The following is a 24,456-nucleotide window of genomic DNA, read 5'->3' as shown; positions in this document are numbered from 1 at the left end:
TGAATGAATATATATTTATCACTATAGATCTATCACCTGTGAATAGATGAATGAGTATGTACAGACTGTCAAATGAGTATATGGGAGGATACACTGCATTGCCTATTAACAGTTTATCAACACTGAGTAGTGAGTACACTACAGTATATGAATGAATATATACAGTATGGCTATTCAACTATATTCTCAAGGGTGCCAGATTTGGGGGGGAAATTACCATTAGGCCAGACATTATCGTGATACATTTTCCTTGTTGTTATAAATAACAATGATCAAACAATGAGGTTAATAATATTAAATTGCTTCAGTACATCAGTACTGTTTCAGTGTCAATGTCATTGTGCTGACAGACAGTACTGTCATGGATATATAATGGATATATGCACAGTCTATTAACATATCAGCACAGAGGCTGAGCATATGAACGTTCAACTGAATTATGAGAATGAAGAGCTGATCTGGAGTCAAATTACACTGACTCAGAAAGATGATGTTTGGAGTCTGATCCAAAAGTACCCTACTATGAGAGTATTGATTGATTGATTTTTATTAGGCAAAAGAATGTAAAACAACACAGTTACATTTATAATGCTTTTGTCTAGAAGGTCCGGCCAAAAAAGTATTTGCGGACTTGTTTCCGTCAGTATGTATTAGAGCAGGGGTCTTCAACGTTTTTCAGGCCAAGGACCCCCTGGCTGAGAGAGAGATGAAGCAGGGACCCCCTCTATATTGTATAAAATTGTGTTTCAGATTCAACTTTATTTTTTAAACTTTTTTACTTTATGCAATTAAGAAAGCCACGGATAAAACAGGTTTGACTGAATAGGCTAAATGCTTCTGCAAATAGCCGTTCCACCATTGATTACATATGACCCACATTAAATAGATCTACTATGTTTCGCTAAAGTTTTCCTCAGAAAAGGGATGCTAGGGTTCAAGTGGGTAATGTAAAAAAAAAAATCCTATCACCAAATTTGGCGGCCCCCCTGTAGTAACTGTGTGTTTGTCATGCTCTTCCCATTGAGCTACACAGGCAGCAGAACCTCTAGTCATAGCAGTTTAAAAGTACTATAAAGTCGGCCATCCCAGCCATGACCCAATATAGCATTATAAAACAAAATGCCAGACGCCAGAGGTTTAAGTCTTATACTTTGTTCAATCTGCATTCTGACATAGTTGTTCAACAAAGTATAAATTAGCCATTAGTGCCCACAATGATCTACCCACTGAATTTTACACTGAATCCCTAAATCTCACTATTAGTTCCATTCTCCAAGCATAGTGTATTTGTTTTTGTGGGTGTGTTACATTTAGGTGTGCCAGCAGGTCCTTTATTGATAACTTCATACATGTTGGCAGTTGGCACACAGAAACACCTAAATTAAACACACTCACACAATGAACATTATTACCTTCAGCTGTGTTTACACATCAAATGCCTGCTGTTTAAAAGGGTCCGTATAGTAGACGAATATCCTGGACAAACAAACGTCTGGGCATTAAACCTCGTCTAGCATGGCAAATGTGAGAAAGCAATGCAAGAGGCATGTCTTCTTTAAAATAATAAATTGTGCAAGTTGTGCCCAACGGGCACCAGTCAAGTTGAAAGTGGCAATGCTGGCATACTGGCACAATAATCTTTTGAACTAGTCCACACCTGCCAGTTCCACCCACCGTCCATCTGGGCTATGGGACTGCAACCACGACTACTGATCCCATTGCCTGTTTATTACCGTTCACAAAAAAACGGTAATAAACAGCTTAAACTTGGGAAAAGTGAAAAATGTGCGTCGTTGTCTTCATATGCCAATGGTCAATCAATGCCCATGTGCAAGTTCCGATCAATTGGTCAACCCACTGAGGGGGAAAACGCAGCTAAGTGCTAACTGTCTTATCGACTAGCTTTCCCTAACTTATCCTTTTCTTAGTGCTTTGAGTCTGTAGAAACTCAGAAAGCACGATATAAATGAAGTCAGTTGGGGATAGAGTGCCTTACTACAGTAAGCCAGCTTGCCTCTACAAACCTCTGACTAGTGGCTACCTGATATTTGAACATTGCTTGCTTCTCATTTAGTATGTTAACATAACAATGGTGCTGAATGTGTTGTGTGCCTGAATATAATAAATGATTGCTACTGATGTGGCATAGTAACAAAAGGGTGTGATTCTGCATCTCCGAATCAGTGCAATGCTGCTGTAGCTAATATCGATAACCATGAGGATAACAAAAAATATTAATAATTGCTTTGTCGCATTCATGAAAAAAAAACAGAATACTGAATAATGTAATATTTATTGTTACAATGTAATGAATGCATAACTGTCTCGCTCATAGGGGCACGCTGCTGTTAATGTGGAATACAACGATACACCAACGGTAGGATTAGAGACGGGACCTGAGGATACCCATTCATCCATCCGCCATGGCCACCATTAATAATGGAGACCCCCACAGCGAAGGTATTGAAATCAATCACACCCCTTGATGAAGCAGCACAGAATGTTGCAGTAGTTTATGAATGAAAATGAAATGGCAGAGGGGCAATGTTGTCAGAGGCGGGTTGTTTTGATAGGGAGAAAGTATACTCTAGGTAGGACTAGGTAGTTCTCAAACTTTTACATTTCAAGGACTACCAGTTTGATATTCATTAGGCCATGAAACCCAATCTAAACACTTGATAAAACCCTCATGTTAATTTAACTCTTGAGAGTGTAAAAAGTGAACCTTCCATTTGTACACTCTTAGAGTTAAAGACCTCCTGTATGGGTCCATTTGGTTCCTAACTATCAATCATTTAGCTGGGGACCCCCATGGAATCCCCTTTGTGTGGAAATGTGATGGGGGAAAAAGCATGAAGAGGGGTGAAGGGAAGCTCTTTCCCCTTCAGATGAGGGTTGTGCTGTGGCTGTCACCCTAGCGGAGCTATCTATGACTTTATATTGACAGAGAACTTGTGAAATGGGACATTGTGCATAATGAGTACTTTCTACTTTTGGTACTTTAAGTGCATTTTGATACCAATACTTTTGTACTTTTACTCATGTACATTTTTAATTCTGCACTTTTACTTAACAGTAACACGTAACAGAGTATTATTATACAACCATTTAAAGAATATGATAAAAATAAGTAAAAGTGTCACAGTCCTGCTTGTATTTGGCTTGAGTTTGATTGTATCTGTGGATATGTTGTGTACATGCAAAATGCTATATTGGATTGATACAGATTAGTAGACCTGAATGAGCAAAGCTGCAGTCAGCGTGAACAAATAGGTAAGATGGAATTAGGCTGCTGAATGCACAGGGTGTTTGTTAACCACTTGCATCCCCACGGCATCCCTATTCTGGAGGGAACTTTTGCCAAAAGTAGCAGATCTGCAAGCTGCTATTTCTTTCTCTTTCACTTTTAATACAGAGAAATGTAGAAAAAAGTGCTTCATAGTCATAAAATTTAATCAAAGGAAATGTACGTAATGTAAATAACCATTTAAAATACAGTAAGTAGTTAAACATGAAGTAGCATAGCAAGGATATGTTCAAATGTAAGTCATGACCCATGACAGTAATCAACATCTAATTAAATAGCCTAAATCAACGACTGGCTTGCAATTGTTGAGACATGTGATTCAACATTGTGATTTGAATAATATGTCATCAGTTGAAACACATGAATGTTATAAGGCACAGTGCCAAGCAATCAAACTTGTTAAGGGAATTGAAACTTCTGAGTGCAGTTATGTGATCGTTATTCCTTGAGATTCATAATGTTTGTGGGGATGGCGTCAATAGAACATTTATAAGTCATAAGACTGCGTGTATGCACTCAGCCTGAACCCCTGAAGCACTTGATTTCTGTTTTTCAGTTTCAGTGCAGTCAAAAAGGTGTTTGTTTCAATGCTCATGTGATCAATATTCATTTTAGTTTAATCAAGCATTTCTCTAGGACCTTTCCTTGTGCAGAAACCTTCTCTCGGTTTTTGGAAAAACCCTGAATCTTCTCTTCTCTTCTCTTCTCTTCTCTTCTCTTCTCTTCTCTTCTCTTCTCTTCTCTTCTCTTCTCTTCTCTTCTCTTCTCTTCTCTTCTCTTCTCTTCTCTTCCGCCTTTTCACTCCTTCCCTCTCTTAACTCATTTCCTCTCTTCACTGCTCTCCTCTACTCCCCTTCTTCTCCTCTCCTCTTCTCTTCTCCAGGTCGTTCTTGCCCCATCATGTCCCCCAGTCCATCAGAAGGGTCAATATTGTGTCCCTCGCCTGTTCCTCCTGGCCCCTCCAGGAGCCAGAATCAGTATGAGAGGATTGGCGGACAGAGCGGAACCACGTAAGCATGGTCCCATGATCTCCCCCACCCCCACCCCCCCCAGATCACACTAGTTTTGACTTTTGAGTGCAGCAGTGACGGCGAGAACAGTGAAAACAAATGGCACTCAGTCAACAGCGTACCTGCTATATTTCTGCTAAGCTTATCGTGCAAATATATAGATCTAGTTTAATTTAGTTATTCCTTTATGGTGCAGAAGATCGTAGAGATAATGGCTGTGATCTAGTTACTCTGTTAACTGCATGTAGCTAGTTATACAATAATTATTTATTTTGCCAGGGTTTACAATGTTCTTGCACCATTTTAAAAGTCAAGTATAATGCTTTTCAACCCCTTCCTCAAACAAAAAGTGATCAGTAGAGAGAGACAATATTTGTGTAACAGACTATCTGACTTCAGGCCATAAGGTGCGGTCAATTAACATCTGTTTCTCCCCTCTCTATAGGTTCTTCCAGACTCTAATCCACCTGTTGAAGGGAAACATTGGTACCGGGCTACTGGGGCTGCCCTTGGCTGTAAGATATGCAGGTCTGGTGGTAAGGACACACATTTATATTCCTTTTAATTAAAATAAAATGTTAGGCACTTTTCCTCTCAGTATAGCTAAAATGTAATCTACCAGGGCTGGAGAATGAGCCAGGACAAACTGAAATCAAGCCAATATAATAATCTGAAAGTTTATCCATCTAACTGGGATGGTTGGTGTGAATATCTATGAATCCCAGTACTGCCCCACAGTCTCGTCTCTTCTCTTCTCTTCTCTTCTCTTCTCTTCTCTTCTCTTCTCTTCTCTTCTCTTCTCTTCTCTTCTCTTCTCTTCTCTTCTCTTCTCTTCCTTCCCTCTTTTAACTAGTTTCTTCTCCATTCTTCATGACACAAAGCCTTATCACACATTTGCAGCTTAATCTGCTGATGTGTCTGTGATGTCAGTTGTATATTTCTGTCAAATTTCCATTACCATGTTTTTATACAATCATCCAAGGCTGAAGATGACCTGATTTCTCTCTGTCTGTCCTCTCTTTGTCTCCCTCCATCCAGCTGGGTCCAATCAGTCTACTGTGTATGGGAATTGTCGCCATTCACTGTATGAGATTACTGGTAGACTGTTCTCACCACCTCAGTACACAGTAAGTCTACTGCAAAGTATACAGTATACCTTTGTTCCAATGGATCCAATAGTAGTTATTGTTTAGTCACAAGCTCTTGTTAATACTTTTTATTGGTTCAATATTTATAGAACCCACAGACACACTTAAAATATCTTCAAAAATAGCAGATTGCGTTGTGAGCTTGTAAATCGACAACACTTTTGTGACACTGTAGTATGACAACGTAGGGCATTAATATATGACAGCGACGATATGACAGTATACATTTGATTATTATTAAATGAATGGTAACAATTGAACTTGTATGGAGATCTACTTGTATCTGATCTAACAAACACTGTTCAGTAACCACTACACTGTAGGTGAAAAGCACACACTTCAACCCTCAAATTGTCAATTGTCTACTCAACCCTCTTAGATGCCGTATACACCAAGAATGATAACTATAATTGCACAAAACATAACAATCATGATACAGTATGAGCATCCACACTGATGAATGATAATGTTCTGTAAACAGTTTGCACTCCAGCTGTGTTGGAGCCCAAAGTGCTCTGTGCTTTAGTGCAACATAAAGAAAGAAAGAAATAAAACCAGGAGGGTGGTATGGGTTCTCTCAGGAGGCGCTCTCTCTCTCTCTCGCTCGCTCGCTCTCTCTCGCTCTCTCCATTTCTGACCACAAATGTAAATCTTTACATTCTTTCAGATTGGTTCCTCCCAGAACGACAATTTGTCTGTGTGCACTTGCCGGAAGAGCAATATATGAGATAAAATGGCCCAGATTCTTAATTATATTTTTCCCTCAGCAGTAACATCTGCTATGTTGAACATGAGTGATGTGTTGAACCCTGTAAATGCCCTGTAAATTCTGATTTTGACTGGCTGTCACAGCCTGTCAGTGATTCTATTGTTCATCAAATCGCTCTGAAAGTGATCCCAATGATATCATTCACTACTTCCATTGTTGTTATACTGTAGTTGTGCTGTGGACTCCAACATCCACTTGAGTTAGAACAATTCATGAAATGATGTATTTATCGTTATCGTTCTTGGTGTGGATGGCCCTTAAGTCATGTGGTCTTGTGTGCAATTTCAGCCCAGTTTGCAGCATTATTGCTGAGAGCAAAGTCCCCTGCCATTGGTCAGGTGACCACCATCAACTCCATCTGGAGGCAGATCGCAGGGCCGGTGCTAGGCAATTTGGCGCCCTAGGCAATTTGGCACCCCCCCCCACCGCGCCACCGTTTTCTGCCACAGCGCCACCTAGAGCCTGCAAAAAAAAAGGGCGCCACCCCAAGTGGCGCCCTAGGCAACTGCCTACTCTGCCTAATGGGCGCGCCGGCCCTGGTAGATGCACCAGAAGACATTCTTTAAAACAATGGTTCTCAATCTTTTCAGGCCGTGACCCCCCAAAATAATCATATTTGAACTGGGGACCCCCTACCCCGATAAGCACTTAGAATGTGGGGCGCCCGCTGGCCTAGCGGTGCAGGCGCATACCACATGGGCTGGTTATCCAGTCTTATCCAGTCTCTGGTTATCCAGTCTTACAGCATGTCGCGGGTTTCCGACCCACAGGTTGAGAACCACTGCTTTAAAACACAATTGTCAGTGGCATAGCAAAACCAAGTGAACAATATTTTTGCTTGTTTTCCTTTAGATTGAATAAGCCCTTTCTGGACTACGGTGATGCAATGCAGTATGGGATGGAGAACGTCTCATGGCTCAGGAGACACTCCAGATGGGGAAGGTAAGAGAAAAACTCATCTCCCAGTAGACAAGCAGCGTCTAAGATATAGAATGTAATAATATTTTCCTAGAGTACAGAAGTCCTGACGTCACTCGTACATCCCCTGGGTCACAGAAGTAATTTCTCTATGGAAATAACATTGGGTCATCTTAGAATCGTCTCATAAGAATTGGCATCCAGAAATAAACAAATCGTCCCGGCGATATAGTCACCTACCCTAAAAAAACACGAATCTAAAAAACCAGCACAATCAAACGAAAAAGAAAAAAAAACTCCAATATTGCGAAGTGGACCAATACCTTTTTAGTATTGCTCTTATTTAGGTTTTTAATAGCTTTTATATGCTTTTCCATTTAGTTTTTTGCAGTCGATGTGCTTGTCCTGTATTAAGCACATTGTTCTCCCCCACTCTCCAACACTGTTCTACCTCGTAATCCTGCAATAGTAACAAAGGTGATAAAAGGATGAAATAAAATGTATTTTATATTCCTGTCTTTCTCAGACGGATAGTGAACCTGTTCCTTATCATCACCCAGCTGGGCTTCTGCTGTGTCTACTTTGTGTTCCTCAGTGACAATATCAAACAGGTCAGAAACACATTGACAACGCTCATACGGTGGCCAATTTGCTCTTACTTCGTTCTGGGGTGTTGTTTCCACCCATGGTCTGTTCTATTTTCACTTTAGGTCTAATGTCTCAATGCTGAGGTAAATGAAATCTGAGTGGCACTGGGTTGTGTAATGCCACATTTTACCACTAGATGGCAGTATTCACTCAAGCTTGAGAGCTGCTGGTGTTACTACTGTGGATTTTTCTTCCTAAGAGGAACCACCATTGTATGAACTCAACTCACCTGTCACCTTTATTGCAAATCACTCAACTAAACAAGCACTAATAACCGATAACAATAATGCTGTTGCTTTTGTTGTATAATGCTGCTGCTGTTTTCGTATGCACACTCACCTTACAATTTTAATTACCTCATGCATATGTATATCTCTATTTCCCTCATGATTGGTTTTATTGTTAAGCTCATAAAGAAATTGCCTCACTGAGGATTTAAACGTCTTTAACTATATCTAACTTGTTTATCTAACTAAACAAAACTAAGATGCCGAACAAGTTTTGCTGAAAATGAAGTTTGAAAATAACTGATATCAAATTCATACAGTAGATTAATACATTTTAATTTTTTACACAAAATCTGCCACGTAACTCTTGATTTGTCTTTGGTCAAATCCTTGGTTTTCCTTTTCCCCAGATAGTGGAGATGGCCAACTCGACCACAGTGAGTTGTCAGGTTAACAACACCAACCAGACACAGGTGGCGGTGCCCAGCTTCGACTCACGGCTCTACATGCTCTGCTTCCTGCCTGCGTTCATCCTGCTGGTCTTTACGCCAAACCTCAGGTACCTGGCACCCCTCTCCCTCGTGGCCAACATCGCCATGAGCGCCAGCCTGGTTCTTATCTACTACTACTCTCTCACGGTAGGCACCAGACGTAATGTTAATTATATATCTATTAACCCTTTGAGACCTGAAGCCGATTCTACATGTCTCCTAAATCTCAACAGTATTCTGAAAAACGTATGTTTCTATGTCAGTGGTGCTCAATCTTTTTCATGTCAAGGACCCCCAAAATTATATGTATTTGGCCGCGGACCCCCATCAAAATATCTTGTTCCAGGGACCCCCCAGAAGCAAAGATTTGAGTTAAAAATGTTCGCTTTAAAAATATATATATTCAAAGATTTGCACACATTTTCACGATTTTTCAAAAATAGCAGATCTACAAGCTCGTAGCGCGGCACTTGGTGCCGCGCTATGAGCTTGTATATCTGCTATTTTTGAATAGCCCAAAGTGTAAAATAATGCTTTTAAGCTCAAATCTAAAAATGACACAGTTCCAGGTCTTAATGGGTTAATACATGAAACCTGTGAAATCTGTCTGTCCCGGTCATAAATCGGGCGCAGTCAATCAAACCTGGTGTGTGTGAGTCCCATATGACCTGGGGGTGTGCAGTGCGGAGTGGCGCATAACAAAAAAAACGAATATCTGTCTGTCTGCGGCGGACGCATCAGTTCTGCAGAGGACACACCGACTTGCCGTGTGTTTTAGGGGAAGTGTATGCATTGTCTTCCCTGATAGGCCTACCTGACCCATGTGCTTCATGGATTGGTGAAGCTTTGCGTAACGTTTGCGCCGCTTAAGCCAATATAAGTCCCTGATTGGCCGACACCACCTGTCGGCAATGGAACAGAAAGTACAAGAGCTGTGGAGGGAGAGGAGGTGACAGTACAAGGAGTATTGCACAAAGGGTGGGCATGTATTCTCGACTTGCATTGTACCCGACTTGCACAGCCCTGAGTAGGCGAACAATAATGGCAATATTAATACAGATAATTATATCATAATGATTTGAGGTTGGTTTTGGATTCAGGATTTCCTAATTACTGAATGGGTTCCTAGATTGAGCTAAATCTGAAGACTGAGGCTGACGGAAAAGCTTTAAAGATAAATCATCCCCCCCTCTATCTCTATTTCTCCTCCTTCGAGGTGTGTTGTTAGGTGTGTTATGTGTGTCTTAATTGATAAAAAGTGAAGTCATGTGGACCTGTATAATTAAGGCAGTCTAGAGAAGGGAGTCCGGGTGGTGCAGGAGTAAAGTTCTTGCCCACCGCCAGGGAGACTGGGGTTCGAATTCTCTACAGTACCTTTGGCTTGGCCACTCAACTGAACAAAATTGACCCGGAACTCCTACAGGTTGGTTGGGGCACCAGTTCAGCAGTGAGCGAAACTGGGGAGGATAGAATATTCCTCCCTGCGCTGAAACTCCTACCAGCGACCAATGGCTCAACACACCACACGCACACGCGCAGGCGAACACACACACACACACACACGCGCGCGCACACACACACACACACACACACACACACACACACACACACACACACACACACACACACACACACACACACACACACACACACACACACACACACACACACACACACACACACACACACACACACACACACACACACACACACACACACACACACACACACACACATAGCGGCTGTTATAGATGAGAGGATAAGTGTTGGTGACAGTTTTTTCTAGCTTCAAAACATAAACTATTTGTTCGCACAACGTCTGCCCATACATATTGTTTTGCATTCCTTGAGGTATAAAAAGCAATTTCCAGCAGCAAACAAAAGCGTTTATATATTCAGTAGTTGAGAACAGAGAATGTGAGCAGAGTTGAACAGGGAGAATCCCACTCCACACATAAAAGGCTGTTCTTACACTCTACTCTACCGCTTTGCTTAAAATTGCTCACTGAAAAAGAAAATAATAATAATTAAGCGGCATTGTGTTTTCCTGCAAACTTGCATTGGCAGCCATTGCCTTTTGGACACCCGTTTCAGAAGCCAATTGGAGACTTTTCCAATTATGACACAAACACGTACCCTGTAATCACAGACAGACTACCACTATGTGCTTTTCAGCACCATGGACTGCGATGCCATCCAAGTGTTAATCCCTAGGCTATAGACGAATCCACAGACGCGCTGCCTGTAGTTGCCTGTAGTTGCCATAGTTGCCATAGTTGCGGTGTCAACGCTCCACACCGCGACACCGCAGCAATGGCAGGAATGGACAACTGTACATGTGAACGTGAAACTTTCTGAAAAAACAGGCCTGAGCCCGTCAAACAACTCAGAGTTGTATACAGTAGGTGTTGTATAGTTGTATAGGTGACAAAAAGTTTTCCGAATTACGTGCAGGTTCTTACTGAATGGACTCAAAGTGAGTGTGGGGTAGGCACCACTGGTGATAAAAAAAACACTTAGTTGAATAAACAATCAGACATTGCAGATTACATGGAAATGACACCGAAATCTGTTCAGAATTACGGGTTTGATCTTATGAGACCAGGGACATGCATCATGCGCACATGTTGCAATGTATTTTGTTGTTGTAACGTTGTATGTGTTGACCAAAGCTATAATACATTCTGTGGTGTCATGGGCAGTGTCATTCTGCCCATGACACCAGCCCAACTCGGGCCATAGGATATCTACTCTTGGGTCTGGAGGATAGAGATTAGAGAATGAAACTTCTAGCACAATGCATTGTGGACCATTCATGCTTCTAACTCGTGGTATCTGCAGCACCAGAGTGCAATTGGAGCGGAAGAGAAGGCAGACGCTCACCTTTTTAAAATAAAATGCTAAAATCTTCACACTGCATTCCACTCACACTGGTCCATGTTTTGCTTGATTTCCAGAATTGCCTTATTTCAGTCTGTATGTTTATGTTTGTGGGACCACCACTCGGAGGACACTAAACTAAAACATTTGTGTCCTGGAAAGCAGAGGGACAGAAGTGAGGTGCTGACATTGTGTGTGTGTAGGTCTGTTGCATTTTAATGACATTTTTGCTTTCCACTTGTGTTTTCCAGAACATCCCATACCCTATTGAGCTGCCAAAGGTTGGAAATGTCAGGGACTACCCACTCTTCTTTGGAATGGCCATATTTGCCTTTGAGGGGATTGGAGTGGTAGGTGACTTTAGCAAGACATTGGAAAATACCTCTTGAACACAGAAAACAACATAACCCAACATTTGGACTTGAATGGGAATATCAAAAAGATTTGGTCTAACACTTCAGATCAGCAGGTCCACTCTACACAAAGTTGGACAATGTTTTGCCATTAAACATAGCAGTAAAATAAACGTTTCCATTTCCCACTTGCTCCCATGTGCCCGTTGTAGTACTTCTGTAGTACCCCTATGGATACACGTCCCACCATTAAAAAACACTGCTCTAGCTGACAATCATGTTATCCACATTTTGTGCCAGTGTTTCATGTGTTGGTGCATTTAAAAATAACTATATATCCCCCCATGACAGAAATGGAAACAATCTTTCACGCACATTCTGCTGGGAAAGAGTCCGACCAGCATTTTGTATGTCATTTTCGTGCATCTCCTTCTGCTTGTCAGGTCCTTCCGCTGGAGAACAAGATGCAGAAGCCACAGAAGTTCACTCTGGTCTTGTACCTTGGTATGGGACTCGTCACCATCCTCTACATCAGCCTTGGCACGGTCGGCTACGTCTGCTTCGGAGAGCATATAATGGCCAGCATCACACTCAATCTCCCCAACTGCTGGTGAGCTATTGCGGTTAGATCAGCTGTAGAAACGCAAGTCACTCCCTAAACATTCTCTCAACTAGACTCTAGTTGACCTTTTTAATAACGCTAAAATAAAAAACAGTGTCAAAAGTAATCAACAAACTATACAATAAAAAATGGTCAAACATTGGTCAAATGGTTATATATTACCTCGCATTGCGAGGCGTTGTGAGCTTGTAGATCGGCTATTTTCACAATTTTTATCTGTGGAAGTGAGTCAAACTAAATGTAATGTCTCAACTCCTACAATTCCAAGTGCTTGTCAGGGTGGGGGGTCCCCAGTTCAAATATGATTCTTTTGGGGTTCACGCCCTGAAAAGGTTGTGAATGTGAACCACTGATTGAACTATAGAGGCTGAGGTTCAAGAGTTCAACATTTTTAATCCTTATACAAGTGGTTCAGATTTAGATTTTGGTAGTTCAAAACCAAAAAACAGCATTGGGATCACTTCGATATCTGATCTGTGATCAAAGAATTATCTCCGCAAACATAATATCAATTATTAATCAAATATCTTTAACACCCCAAATCCATATTGGATCCAAATGGATAGGAATTAAAAGTTTGGAACTCTTGGGCTCTGATTGGTGGGTGGAGATCTCTGATTGTATGGTAATGCAAGAGTAGATCAGAAGAGGTCAATGACGTGTTTTCAAGTAATTCTTATTGTTTGTATTAATTCAGATTAACCCGTATGTAGACAATTAAGTTTCTCTTCTCTTTTGTGTTGTCTTCTGTTTTATTCCACTCAGTTATTTGTAAATTTGGTATCGGTTTGGTGTAGATTTGTGCTTCACAATTACTTGTTTTTTGAGTATGGCATTGTGATTATTAATAAACTATGTTTTGTATACTAATGTGCATACTGCTGGAAGAACCAGCAGTATGCTCATTAGTATACACTCAATATTTCCAATGTAATGTATTCTTTGGAATAGGGTCTGCTAAACTTATACAAAGTGTATGAATTTAGCTGCCCCTGGGTGTCAGATTAATTATGAGCAATTTAAATGTCCCTTATTATCCATTAGAGGTAACAAACAAACAGGTTAGTTTGTTCACTGAAGCTGTCGCAAAGGGATTAATGACAGTAATAAGCACACATCCTCTTTGGAGAGTTCTGCAGAGAGTGATAATAATAATGACTAAATCCCTGGACATTGTTTCACTGAAACAATGTTTGCATTGACTTTATTTGCAATGACAATACTATCTCCGGCTTGCACTCACTCACAGACCTGTAAAAGTTCTGATGAACACAACATTCTTTTGTTTATTTTTTTTCCTCTACAAACTAAATTGCACTTTAGGATTATCAAGTTAGTGAAAAGCAAAACTTCATTTTAGATGTAATTTGCCTGTTGTTTGTTTTCATGGTTGACAATGCAGTAGTAGACTTGTGTGTGAGAGCTTTACCCTGACTGGATTATTCAGGTGATTAGTGAAATAGATTGGCTGCTCAATGAGCTCGAAAAACTCATGTGCTGTAATGGGGGGGGGGGGCAAAAAAACTATAGATTTTCCTTGTTTTGTGTTTTTTTGCCTAAAAGATGCCTGTCTGTTTAGACATCTGCGTCTTGTATGTCTGTCTGACAGATCGACCGGGACTGTCTGTGCATTTGATTATGTTTATCTGTTTGTTTGTTTTCCTAGTCTGGCTTGTTGACTTTTTCTCAAATTAATATCTTTTTATCTCTTTGTCTCTCTTTGCTTCTCTCTTCATTTCCATTCTCGCTTCCTTACTTTGTCTCTGTCTGTCTGTCTGTCTGTCTGTCTGTTTGTCTCTCTCTTCTTCTGTCTCTCTCACAGGATGTACCAGGTAGTGAAGTTATTGTACAGTTTTGGTATTTTCATCACCTTTGCCCTCCAGTTCTATGTGCCAGCGGAGATCCTCGTCCCGCTCGCTACGTCTCGCGTGTCCGAGCGCTGGGAGACGGCCGTAGACCTGCTGATCCGTACTGCTCTTGTCATATTTACCTGTAAGTACAGACCCAATAGAATGAAATAGACTTGACCCGATTTGAATGTCTTTTATGCTGTGTTAAGTTGGAGCCAAGAACCTAAAATGGCAACTGCAGATTAAAATGAGAGCCTTATAAAATGCGCAAAAGTCAAAACCTGTACATCACAGTACAGAAAGATGTTTTACGTGCTCCAAACGTCAATGCAGGGAACTGTAGGGTGATCCGGTGCTCCCAGAGTATGGCAATCTTTTGTAGAAGACAGAAATTCCAGAAAAGCTTCGTCTGAAGTAGCAGTGAAGCAATAATCAGTCTAATTATCCAGTCAGTAAACTTTAATGACACTTAGTTTCCACGCATTGTGCGTCCGAGTTTGATTCTGATGACGTCTCATTAATGTTCATCACATTTCTGATCAATAGTCACAAGAGCTTAAATCTCTATTTATAAATTCCAGAAACCTGCGTGTCTGTCAGTTTTGTTGCGGAGTATTACCTTTACTTGTGAAATGCTCCATGATTATTACCTCAACGACATTGGAAGTCTTAGTCAATTGGACGTGTTGGACCCCTTTTTTTCGGCTTGTAGACAGCTGTTTTTGGTGGATACAAATCGCATAATAGTTTGGCAAAGCGCGGAGCTACTGCACATGGACTCGTGACTTCTTAATACTGTACAGGTACAGTCTACTGTTTCATTTAAGCTGGTAACGTTAAACAAACAGCAGCTATCTCTCTCGTCTCTCTCTTTCAAGCGTCGCTACTTGCTGGCATTTTAAGCTGTGCGTGAGTCATATCAGGCTTGAAGTCAAACCTACCACTGGTTATATGCGCAGCGTATCACTTGATGTTGTAAACTAAGAATTCAGAATCTCACACAGACACAGATGCATAAAAACCATATTAACTCTTTAACTGCCAAAAACGGGAATTCCCGTCCGATGGCTCTATGGCTATCATGGCCAATGACGGAAAGACGGAAATATAAAAAAAATTGAAAAGAAATTATTTATTATTATTATTATTATTTTTTTGAATATTTAATTTTTTGGGTTATCTCAAAGGAACTAGGAGATAACGCTATCCAAAAAATTGCTGCTACATTCACTTCAATGTTAAAAAACAAACGGAGGAAAAATGCACCTTTTTCCTGGCACTGGGACGACACAGTCTGAAATAAGTGTGGCAGTGAAAGAGTTAACAGGAAGATAGCGCTGAGGAGAAAACGGTGAAATCAGGTGGGGCAGTGCAGGCCCTCCCATTAGAAAATTTTGATATAGGATACTTCACATTTAAATACAAAAGTGCTTCACAGGAACAATGTTGAGACATTCACAAAATAAAATGTTTTACTCGCATAGATTTTCAACTATGATCCAAATTTCACATGCTTCATAAGACATTTCCTAGACTTTTCAGGCTTTCATGGTCAATGAATATCATGCATGGTATCATGCATGTGGCAACATGGGCTGTGATTGATCTACTTTTGAGGGGACAAAAAGACAAACCAACCACTGTTCTAGATAGCCTGGCTTTCGGCCATGCTGTAAAAAAAACTAATGTTGTAGCAGTCCCCATCTAAAATCTGACAATAGGCTTTGACCTGTCGCATGAAGGTGTCCTTGTTTTAAATGGGTCATAATATAATGAGCAGCAAAATGTGAAAAAGTCAGACTGGGTTGGAGACATTCCCTCCATTTTAATGACTAGGTCTGCGCTTTTACTGTTCGTTCCTCCTGTCCCCCTGGGACAATAAAGTCCAAATCGAAATATTTTGCAAAAGCCTTCATAGGACATTAGAGGGGAAGGATTTCTCAATTAATTTGCCATTTCTGGCTGCATACAGTACGTGCTTGGCATTAGCCATGCTAACACAATGACAAAAGAGCTGTTTTCAGTGGTGGACAGTAACAAAGTACATTTGAGTACTGAACGTACGTATATTTTTGGGGGGACATCTGTACTTTACTTGAGCATTTGCCAAGTAAAGTACAGATGTGTTTTTGGATAAAACATTTTTTTTTACTTTTGAATACTTTTTAGTATTTTTAAAGGCATGCACTTTTCAAAAAAGCAAGTAATCTAGCACTTGGACTCAATGCAAATTTGACGGAGCAACTTTCAGTATATTTGACCAGGAGTATCTATACTTTGACACAAGTACTGGGGTTGAGTACTTTGTCCACCACTGGTTATGGGCGTTCACATGATTAGGGAGCCTCCCTCTACAACCATAACGGTCTAAAAGTGCTGGCACCTACGCAGCTCGATGGGAGCAATGTGATCAAAGGGCACATTATCAAATAACAATATAATATAGATTCCAACCAGCAACCCTCAAGCACAAACCCAAGTTTCTGACAACCTCTCATCACTAGTGCATTGATGTTACATTAAGTGGCCTGGTAGCACAAATAATATAATAATATTCTTTGAATTCTCAAACAACTTCAGTATCTTTTCTTATTTAATAGAATGCAATAATGCACTTTATAATGTGAGAGTTCTACTCAAGCATGGTACAGCGGTGTCTATGAGACTTGCCAGTAGCCACTGCCTGCCTGTGCCCAATGATTTACAAAAGCATGTCAACATCAGACTAGATTAATGTCAAAAGTTTATATTGAAATAATGAGCTACCATTCTGAATGCCTGGGAAGCAGAATTCAATTCCTGGCCCCGGCAATGTGTCGATGTGTCCCTGAGCCAGACGGTTAACACCTGATTGCCCCTCCCCCCGTCTTTATTATTATTAATGGAGCTACACCATGAATTTTTACTTTTCCTTCTTTTTTGTGTGTTTTTGGTCTCCCAAAAGTTTGAGCACTCAGGCTTTCACAGCCTATCTGGGGTTTTATGTAATTTGGTCTCAAAACAGGCCAACTGATTTGCCCCCGCCTGTGACGTCACATGCGATACCTACAAAGCACCTACAAAGAAAAAGAAAAAAGTGTTTTTTTTTTCTCGTTTGTTTCCCATTTCTTTTTTTTTCATTTTCATTTTTTAAATTTTCTCACACAGAACCAGGAGATAACATGCATACAAACTGGCTCAATAGCGCTACGTGCCAAATAAGGACAATGTGGTATTGCAGGTGAAAGTGCTTTATAAGCCAGAGAGAAGTTAATTGGAATGAGTATATCTGAGGCTTGATTTAGGCTCAAACCTTTTGAAAAAACCTTTGAGGGACATACACAATATGATATTAAATATTAAATATATTTCTTAAATGCATGGTGTAGCTCCTTTAATATCATTTCATATCACATGATCCCTTTTTGTTAAATGCAGGTCAGGTTAGTTCCAGCTACATGCATGTGCTGTTGGACCTCCAACCATTCAGCCCGGTGTGAGATGAGACAATCCGTTTCTAAAAATGGGCGGGAGAGCAGTAGATTAGTCTGCCCTTGATCTGGGAGAGAGCAGTGTGAAACCGAGGCACAGATATACAGTATGGCTGGCAGGGAAGAGCTCTTGGAGAAATTAAATCCCTACCCTCAATCTGGGGCATTCAGCTGGCAATCGTGTGTGTGTGTGTGTGTGTGTGTGTGTGTGTGTGTGTGTGTGTGTGTGCTTGTGTGCACACGTTTTTTAAACTAAATTAAAAAATAGTAGAAATAGCAGCTTGTAGATCGGCAATTTTTCTTTTATTTGAAATGATTAAATATGTCAGCCATTTGAAAATAATATTTAAGTTATTTGTCATATGTGCCCTGTGCAAGTTTTGTTTACGAACAAAAAAAGCCAAACAGCAATGCAGTTTTTGTATGTTCTACAGTAGTGTTCAATGCCAATTATTTGTGTGACAATTAATCATCAAGTAAAATGTCATGATCGTGAACGCCTTAAGTGTGTGCGTGTGAGTGTGCCCATAGCTGTATGCATTTGTGACAGGTGTGTTTATGCATGTGTCCAGATACAGTGTAGTCGTGCATCCACATGTGTACGCACGTGTGAATATACCGTATGTGTTCATCATCCAAAGGTGTGTATGTAGTTTTTAACATAATGGTGCCTGAGTTCATCCCCTTGGTGCCTGCGTGTGTTGCATGCGTGGATAGTATCTATAACCGCGTGCGTGTGCGTGTGTGTGTGTGTGTGTGTGTGTGTGTGTGAGGCATACAGCAGTTATCACATGGCACCTGTTCCACTCTACCACTCGAAGCAATCACTGTTCATGAAAACCCACTCCCGTTTGGAACAGGCTTGATTAACCTGCCACGCTCTCCCCTTCACCCACTCCCACCCCTTTCCTTTCTCCCTCCCCTCAATATTAGATGGCAGCAGCGGACAATTCCTTTTATAGTCCAACGGGGCTATTTATAGCAACAATATTCTTCCTATTGATTTGTGTTCTGCAAGGACTGCTGACATTGTTCCTTTCAAATTGCCTGTGGTTTTGGCTTGGTTATGGTGGTCCGGGTCACTGTAATGCTGTGCGCGTGCACACACCACACAAGTCCTCCAGAATATTTTGATTGATTGATTTATTGTATACTTCATTAGTCAGAAATATAAATAGCACGTGGTACAGTAAGACATTTAATAGGATAACACAAAGTCCTGGGGACTTGTTTCCATTGTGGTCTTATGTATTCAATTAAGCAACATAGCATAAATAAATTAACGCAATAATACATGTCACTATATGTACAAAGGAGAAAAAGGAAAAACGGCGGCAGTGAATGGCAACTCCTTTCGATGGTGTTAACATACACGTCGTCTCTGTTGGGCGGAAACCTTGTATGTCCGAACCGTTACTTTTCAGGAAATGGACAAAATAATCGATCCAGTGTAGTTATTATTTAGTCACAAGCCCTACTTTTCATCGTTACATACTGTTTAATAAAACCCACAGACCGACTTAATGCCATTCCCTTTCAACCTGAGGTCCCTATTTGGGCATGTCATTATAAGCAAAATGTTAACATTTCTTCTAAGTTTACAGTGCACAAAAGTTTCCGTTTTACGCAACACTGTCATACGACTTTGTATAAAATAGGGCATTCATTTATGAAAAGGAAAAAATAAGAAATATGGAGATTCATAGGGCCTGATTCACTAAGCTTGTTTACGCCACAATGTTGTACTTTTACGCAAATTCCCACGTTTTCTTTTTTTCTGCCTTTTATTTATAGTATTAGTGAAGATGGACAGGAAACAAGAAGCGAGAGATGGGGAGAGACATAAAGTAAAGATCGTCGGAAACGGGACTCAAACCAGTCAGGCTAGACTATAGCCTAGGTGCCCGGACAGCAAGGCCAGCGATCCGGGCCCATCAATCTTTTTTTGTCCGTGAATTGTGACGATGTCCGCTCTTTCTCACGTCGGTAGACGGTTCTCTGCTCGGAGGTAGACTTACTTGGGACCAAAGCTTGGGTATGTCATTAGAATGCTAAATCAATTGCAATAGTGCCAACCCTCAAATTAAATGTGTGTGCCCAACATTTGTCAACACATAAAAAAGAAAGCAAAATATGTCAATTTTAATTGCTAATTGCTTGTATGCATATTATAGACATGATGCAAATTCAACCGATTTTTATTTCTTTTCAGTTGACGCATTTAGAGACAAATTATTAGATCCCTTGGCGTGTTTGCCGTGTGGCCACAGTTTTGCCTATTGGGCTTTCATCATGCCAACTCCAATGTCGCGCTATTAATTTATAATATTGACCACATCACAAGAATGCAGTCTTAGCTTACCATCTGATTAGGATACAGTATGGATGAAATCTAGCTGTGTCCATTACTCCATTTCCAGTTCCGATGTAGGAAAGTGGAGGGTTCGTCCAAAGGACAAATTCCCCTCAGTAATCAATACAGCTCTGATAAAAAAAAATGTATCGGATATTGGCGGATTCCAGCATCATCGTTTTACCTCGGCAAAGATGAGTGAGCAATTTTTCAGTAGAAAGGGCTTATATAATATCCATTCCAAGTTTTATAAGCCTTGAGGTTAAACTTTGTAAACAAACTTCTTATTCTCATTACACGTGAGAGTCGGCTATTTGCTTTGTTCAAGTTGTCAAGTATGTGTGTGTGTGTGTGTGTGTGTGTGTGTGTGTGTGTGTGTGTGTGTGTGTGAGCGTGCATATGTGGGGGTTCTCATCTGCCAATGGCGTGTTTTTGAAAAAAACTTTCAGAACCCAAGATATCATGATCCGAAGATTTGCTGCTCCATTCACTTCTTGTTTAACTTATTACTTAAAAAGGCTGTCTCGGCTCCTGTGTACTTTTTTTTTACTATGTATTTTTGGCCCAGACATGTTATTTTCAAAGGCAGACAATTAATGTCAACTAGGTCGCGATGACCTCGTTGACATTTGTGAAACCACACAGTGCAACCCTCAGTGATTAGCAACCACCAGGGGATCGATAATACTGGAGATAAATATTCTGTGACTACTTGAAAATCTAAGATAAATTGAAACATCTCTGGCACTGGGACAACACAGCCAGAAATGGGTCTGGCACTGACAAGTGGTGTCTCTCTCTGTCTAACTCCATGGCGTGTTCCTGTCGCATGTTTCATGACAGCAGCCAGAAATAGGTTAATTGAAATAATAGTGTTAATTTATGGGTCAATTTGTCTTTCAGACTAATCAACTAATTTCTAATTCATGCACCAGCCTACGATCCTGTTTTTTTTTTGGCACAGGATCCTGTGTCCTGTGCCAAAAATAGCGGATGTGCAAGCGTGCAGTGCGTTGAGTGTTTTTTTCTTCTCATTTTTTCTTGTCCGTCGTATGATTAATATAAATCAGGTTTGGCACTCAAGATTTTGCTGTGTAGGCAACAGCACTAAAGCTAATGCCAGAAACATACTCAACGCAAGTACGTAAATGCGGACGCTTCAAGCTACGCAAGAACGATTTCACGCGTTGTTACATTCTGGAATGTGTCACCTGAACACCATAACGGAATGCAAGCATTGCAGCGAGGCTTTCTGTTGCAGGCAACAACATAATGAAGCTGTCGTCTTGGATTTGTGTTCTCTTGTGCTCCATCTTTCATAACAGAGTAGGCTATTGTTTCCAAATATTTAACTTCATGTGGATTTATTACATCTACCGGTGCATAAGAGCGCACATTGAGTATTATATGTTCAATACACTGGGGATGAATGTTTGTGCATGCTGGTCCAGGTGTCATTTGCCTTCACGCACTTGGGTGGAGTACGTTTCAGGCTTAACACTGCCTCAGTTTAAGGAGTACTTTGCTGAATTTCAATTTAATCTACAGTATGTCTGTACACAGTAGTGTGACATGGCAATTATTGGCCATGTATCTTTTATCTTCTTCAGTTTATCTTCTACCTGCAACACGCACAATGCATGCTGGCCTGGTTCATGTACGTAGGCACTTTCAGAAAGGCTCTGGGAGCTTGGGCTGGTCCTTAAGCCATTTATTAGGGTTCGAACGTTTGGTGAAATGTTCGAACGAACCTTTGAACGGTTGTTTTATTTATTTGTTTGGGGCTGGGTGACGTGCCATTATGAAGGCAGCATACAGTCGCGGCAGCTGCTCTGTGAACGGAGCGTATCCGGTAAACTAAATTTACACTGTTAGGTGGTCAGGTCTGTGATGGACTAATCTCTCAAGAACAGATTCAGAGCTGCGCTACTGAATCTGTCGGTACCGTTCAGAACGTATGAGCGTTGGCCTACAAGTGGGCGTGCCTTCAGATCAGGAAGCAGGCCGCGCTTTACCCAATCAAATGTAGTGGGCGGGATTTACATCTGTGCGTTCGCTTCCCACTGGAAACAAACCCAAACTCGTTTAACAATAGCGTCCTCGGAGCCGACAAAACCACGGAAAGTTAGTAACATTTTAACTTGTTCTTTCATCATAGTGGGCTTCTAACCAAAACGATCCATGTTCTTTGGGAGAAATGGTGTTAGTGTTCCGTGGAGAAATATTGTTAGTGGGAATGAAAGTGGAGGGCTGAGGGCAGAGACCAAACGCCGGTTTCTTGTCTAATTCTCCGTAACATACTCACTATGGGATATCAGCGCCCCCTGGCGTTGATGCAGAGCTACATACCATAAACTCCCGGGCCATTCATTGGCTGAGAAGGGTATGTCACGTGTCCGGTAGACCGGAAGAGGTATAAAACCTCTTGCGTGACGTGGCTCATCCTCTTTCGCTTCTCTGCATGGCAGATGCAACAGCTCCAGACATACCTTAATAGTAACAAACGTAACTTTGATCAGGACAGAAACCAGCTTTAGCCCACTCGGTGGTACTTGTACTAACCAACGGGTTTTCCTCCTATTAAAAAAAAAAAGTTTTATTATTTCCGCTCCCGCGGCTATCTTCTCTTTCTTTCTTTTACTGCTAAAGCAAGTTTTCCTCCTTTGAGTTTTCCGCGCTCTTAGCCTTGCGGCTGAAAGCTAACAGGTTAGCTCGAGATGGAGGTTCCACGTCCCTGCGTATTGCTGCTCTGCCGCTTGATGATCGCCGGGGATGACCCTCGTGGTTTCTGCATCTCGTGCCTCGGTCTCTACGGGGCCGGGGCATTTCCAAGATGCACCGGGACGCTGCGAGGACTGCGCTGTTCTCCACGCTGCACCTCGATAGCCGCTTAGCCAGGGCAGCGCCCTGGCTGCGGGAGGCAGCGACGTCTCGTCCCCGGTCGTCGCGGATCCAGCAACACGGCCCAGGGAACGTGGGTGGTGGGGCCCACCACGTGCGCTCACAGTCCACAATGGGCCCTCCGGCAGTCCCGGCTGCGAGCGGCGTTAGCCCCCGCTCGCAGCACCTCCAGGCTGCTACACAAGCCGTGCTACGCAGCACTGCAGCAGCCGCTAGCACCGTGACTGGGGGAACCACCCAGGTGCGACTACCTAGCGGCACTTCCTCCCCCTCTTCCCAGCCGTCTACTCCGCTGCCACAGCAAGCGTACCGGGCCAGCGGTGCGTCGCCAGGAGACAACGAAGGGGCTCCGGCGACGGCAGCATAGGCGAGGGGAGAACGAGGCAGAAGCTCGTGAGTGAGTTAGCCCAGACTAGCTACGTTAGCTGCTTCGCTAGGTTAACGTCGCCTTAGTCAGGCAGTGTTTTGTTGGCTTAACACCCGTGCAACAGGTTATTAACAGCGTTGTCCTAGCCTAGCTTGCCTCGCTAGGATAACACCAGCTTGTTAGCCTTCTCACTCTGTGTATCGAGCAAACCTCGGGGGCTTCTGAAGACCTTACTCGATGGACAAGATGGACGGCTCCTCGACTGCCAGAAGGCCATGTTTAATGAAAAACGAATGTGTGTTTAAAAGTACAATTTTTTTTCTGCCAAAGAAATAAATGTGTTACATGTTACAAACGATCTCGTTCTTTCACGTGGCTTGAGTGCAGCGGAGCAGTGGAGTCCCCTACCGCGGGCTTCTCTGCTCCAATGCTCTCTGTATATAAGCCCATAATGTCTGTGATGCCCGAACTCCGGTATCCCAGACATTGATGGGCTAATATCTGTGCATGTAATGTAAATGTATCAACGTTCTCAATTACATAAGCCCACACTGTCTAGAACACCCGAGTCCCGGTGTTCTAGACATTGTTGGATAACATCTGAAAGAGCAGCGGAGCAATGGAGTCCCCTGCAAGCGGGCTTCTCTGCTCCAATGCTCTCTGTGTATAAGTCCACAATGTCTGTGATGCCCGAACTCCGGTATCCCAGACATTGATGGGATGATATCCGTGCATGTAATGTATCAACGTTCTCAATTACATAAGCCCACACTGTCTAGAACACCCGAGTCCCGATGTTCTAGACATTGTTGGATAACATCTGTGCATGTTTTTGGATCATATGAAGGTAATATAAAAACCCACATCACCCCTGTCCGCCAGAGGGCGCAAATGCGCCAGTGGAATGGGGTCACGCCGGTTTTTGCCTTCCGTCCCACAGGAAGTGCCCACGCACCACTGTGAACCGGAAGTACTTCGGTCAGACATGACCCCTTGGCCGTACCGCCTCATGATTTGCAGGCCACGTTCGCCTTTAACGAGCGACAAAGCATCCCCTACGGGGAGGAAGGTTTTGTCGCCTCACAGGCTTCCGTCTCACAGGAAGTGCCCACGCACCACTGTGAACCGGAAGTACTTCGGTC

The 24,456-nt window shown here is 41.9% G+C and overlaps 1 protein-coding gene across 1 annotated transcript in view; it reads left to right on the top strand.

Annotated features, from left to right (window-relative positions):
- Window positions 1-24,456, top strand: part of slc36a1 (solute carrier family 36 member 1) — a 40,125-nt gene that overhangs the window by 1,229 nt on the left and 14,440 nt on the right. The window contains exons 2-11 of the mRNA XM_080415368.1: window positions 2,336-2,460; window positions 4,191-4,317; window positions 4,763-4,853; window positions 5,356-5,444; window positions 7,087-7,176; window positions 7,679-7,763; window positions 8,438-8,665; window positions 11,650-11,748; window positions 12,195-12,361; window positions 14,196-14,365. Coding sequence (XP_080271494.1) covers window positions 2,424-2,460; window positions 4,191-4,317; window positions 4,763-4,853; window positions 5,356-5,444; window positions 7,087-7,176; window positions 7,679-7,763; window positions 8,438-8,665; window positions 11,650-11,748; window positions 12,195-12,361; window positions 14,196-14,365 — 1,183 coding nt within the window. The 5' untranslated portion in view covers window positions 2,336-2,423. The remainder of the gene's footprint in view (window positions 1-2,335; window positions 2,461-4,190; window positions 4,318-4,762; window positions 4,854-5,355; window positions 5,445-7,086; window positions 7,177-7,678; window positions 7,764-8,437; window positions 8,666-11,649; window positions 11,749-12,194; window positions 12,362-14,195; window positions 14,366-24,456) is intronic.

Source organism: Gymnoscopelus braueri (genome assembly GCF_963280865.1).
Source record: "Gymnoscopelus braueri genome assembly, chromosome: 20".
Taxonomy (NCBI): domain Eukaryota; kingdom Metazoa; phylum Chordata; class Actinopteri; order Myctophiformes; family Myctophidae; genus Gymnoscopelus; species Gymnoscopelus braueri.
This window is presented reverse-complemented; position numbering and strand designations above follow the sequence as displayed.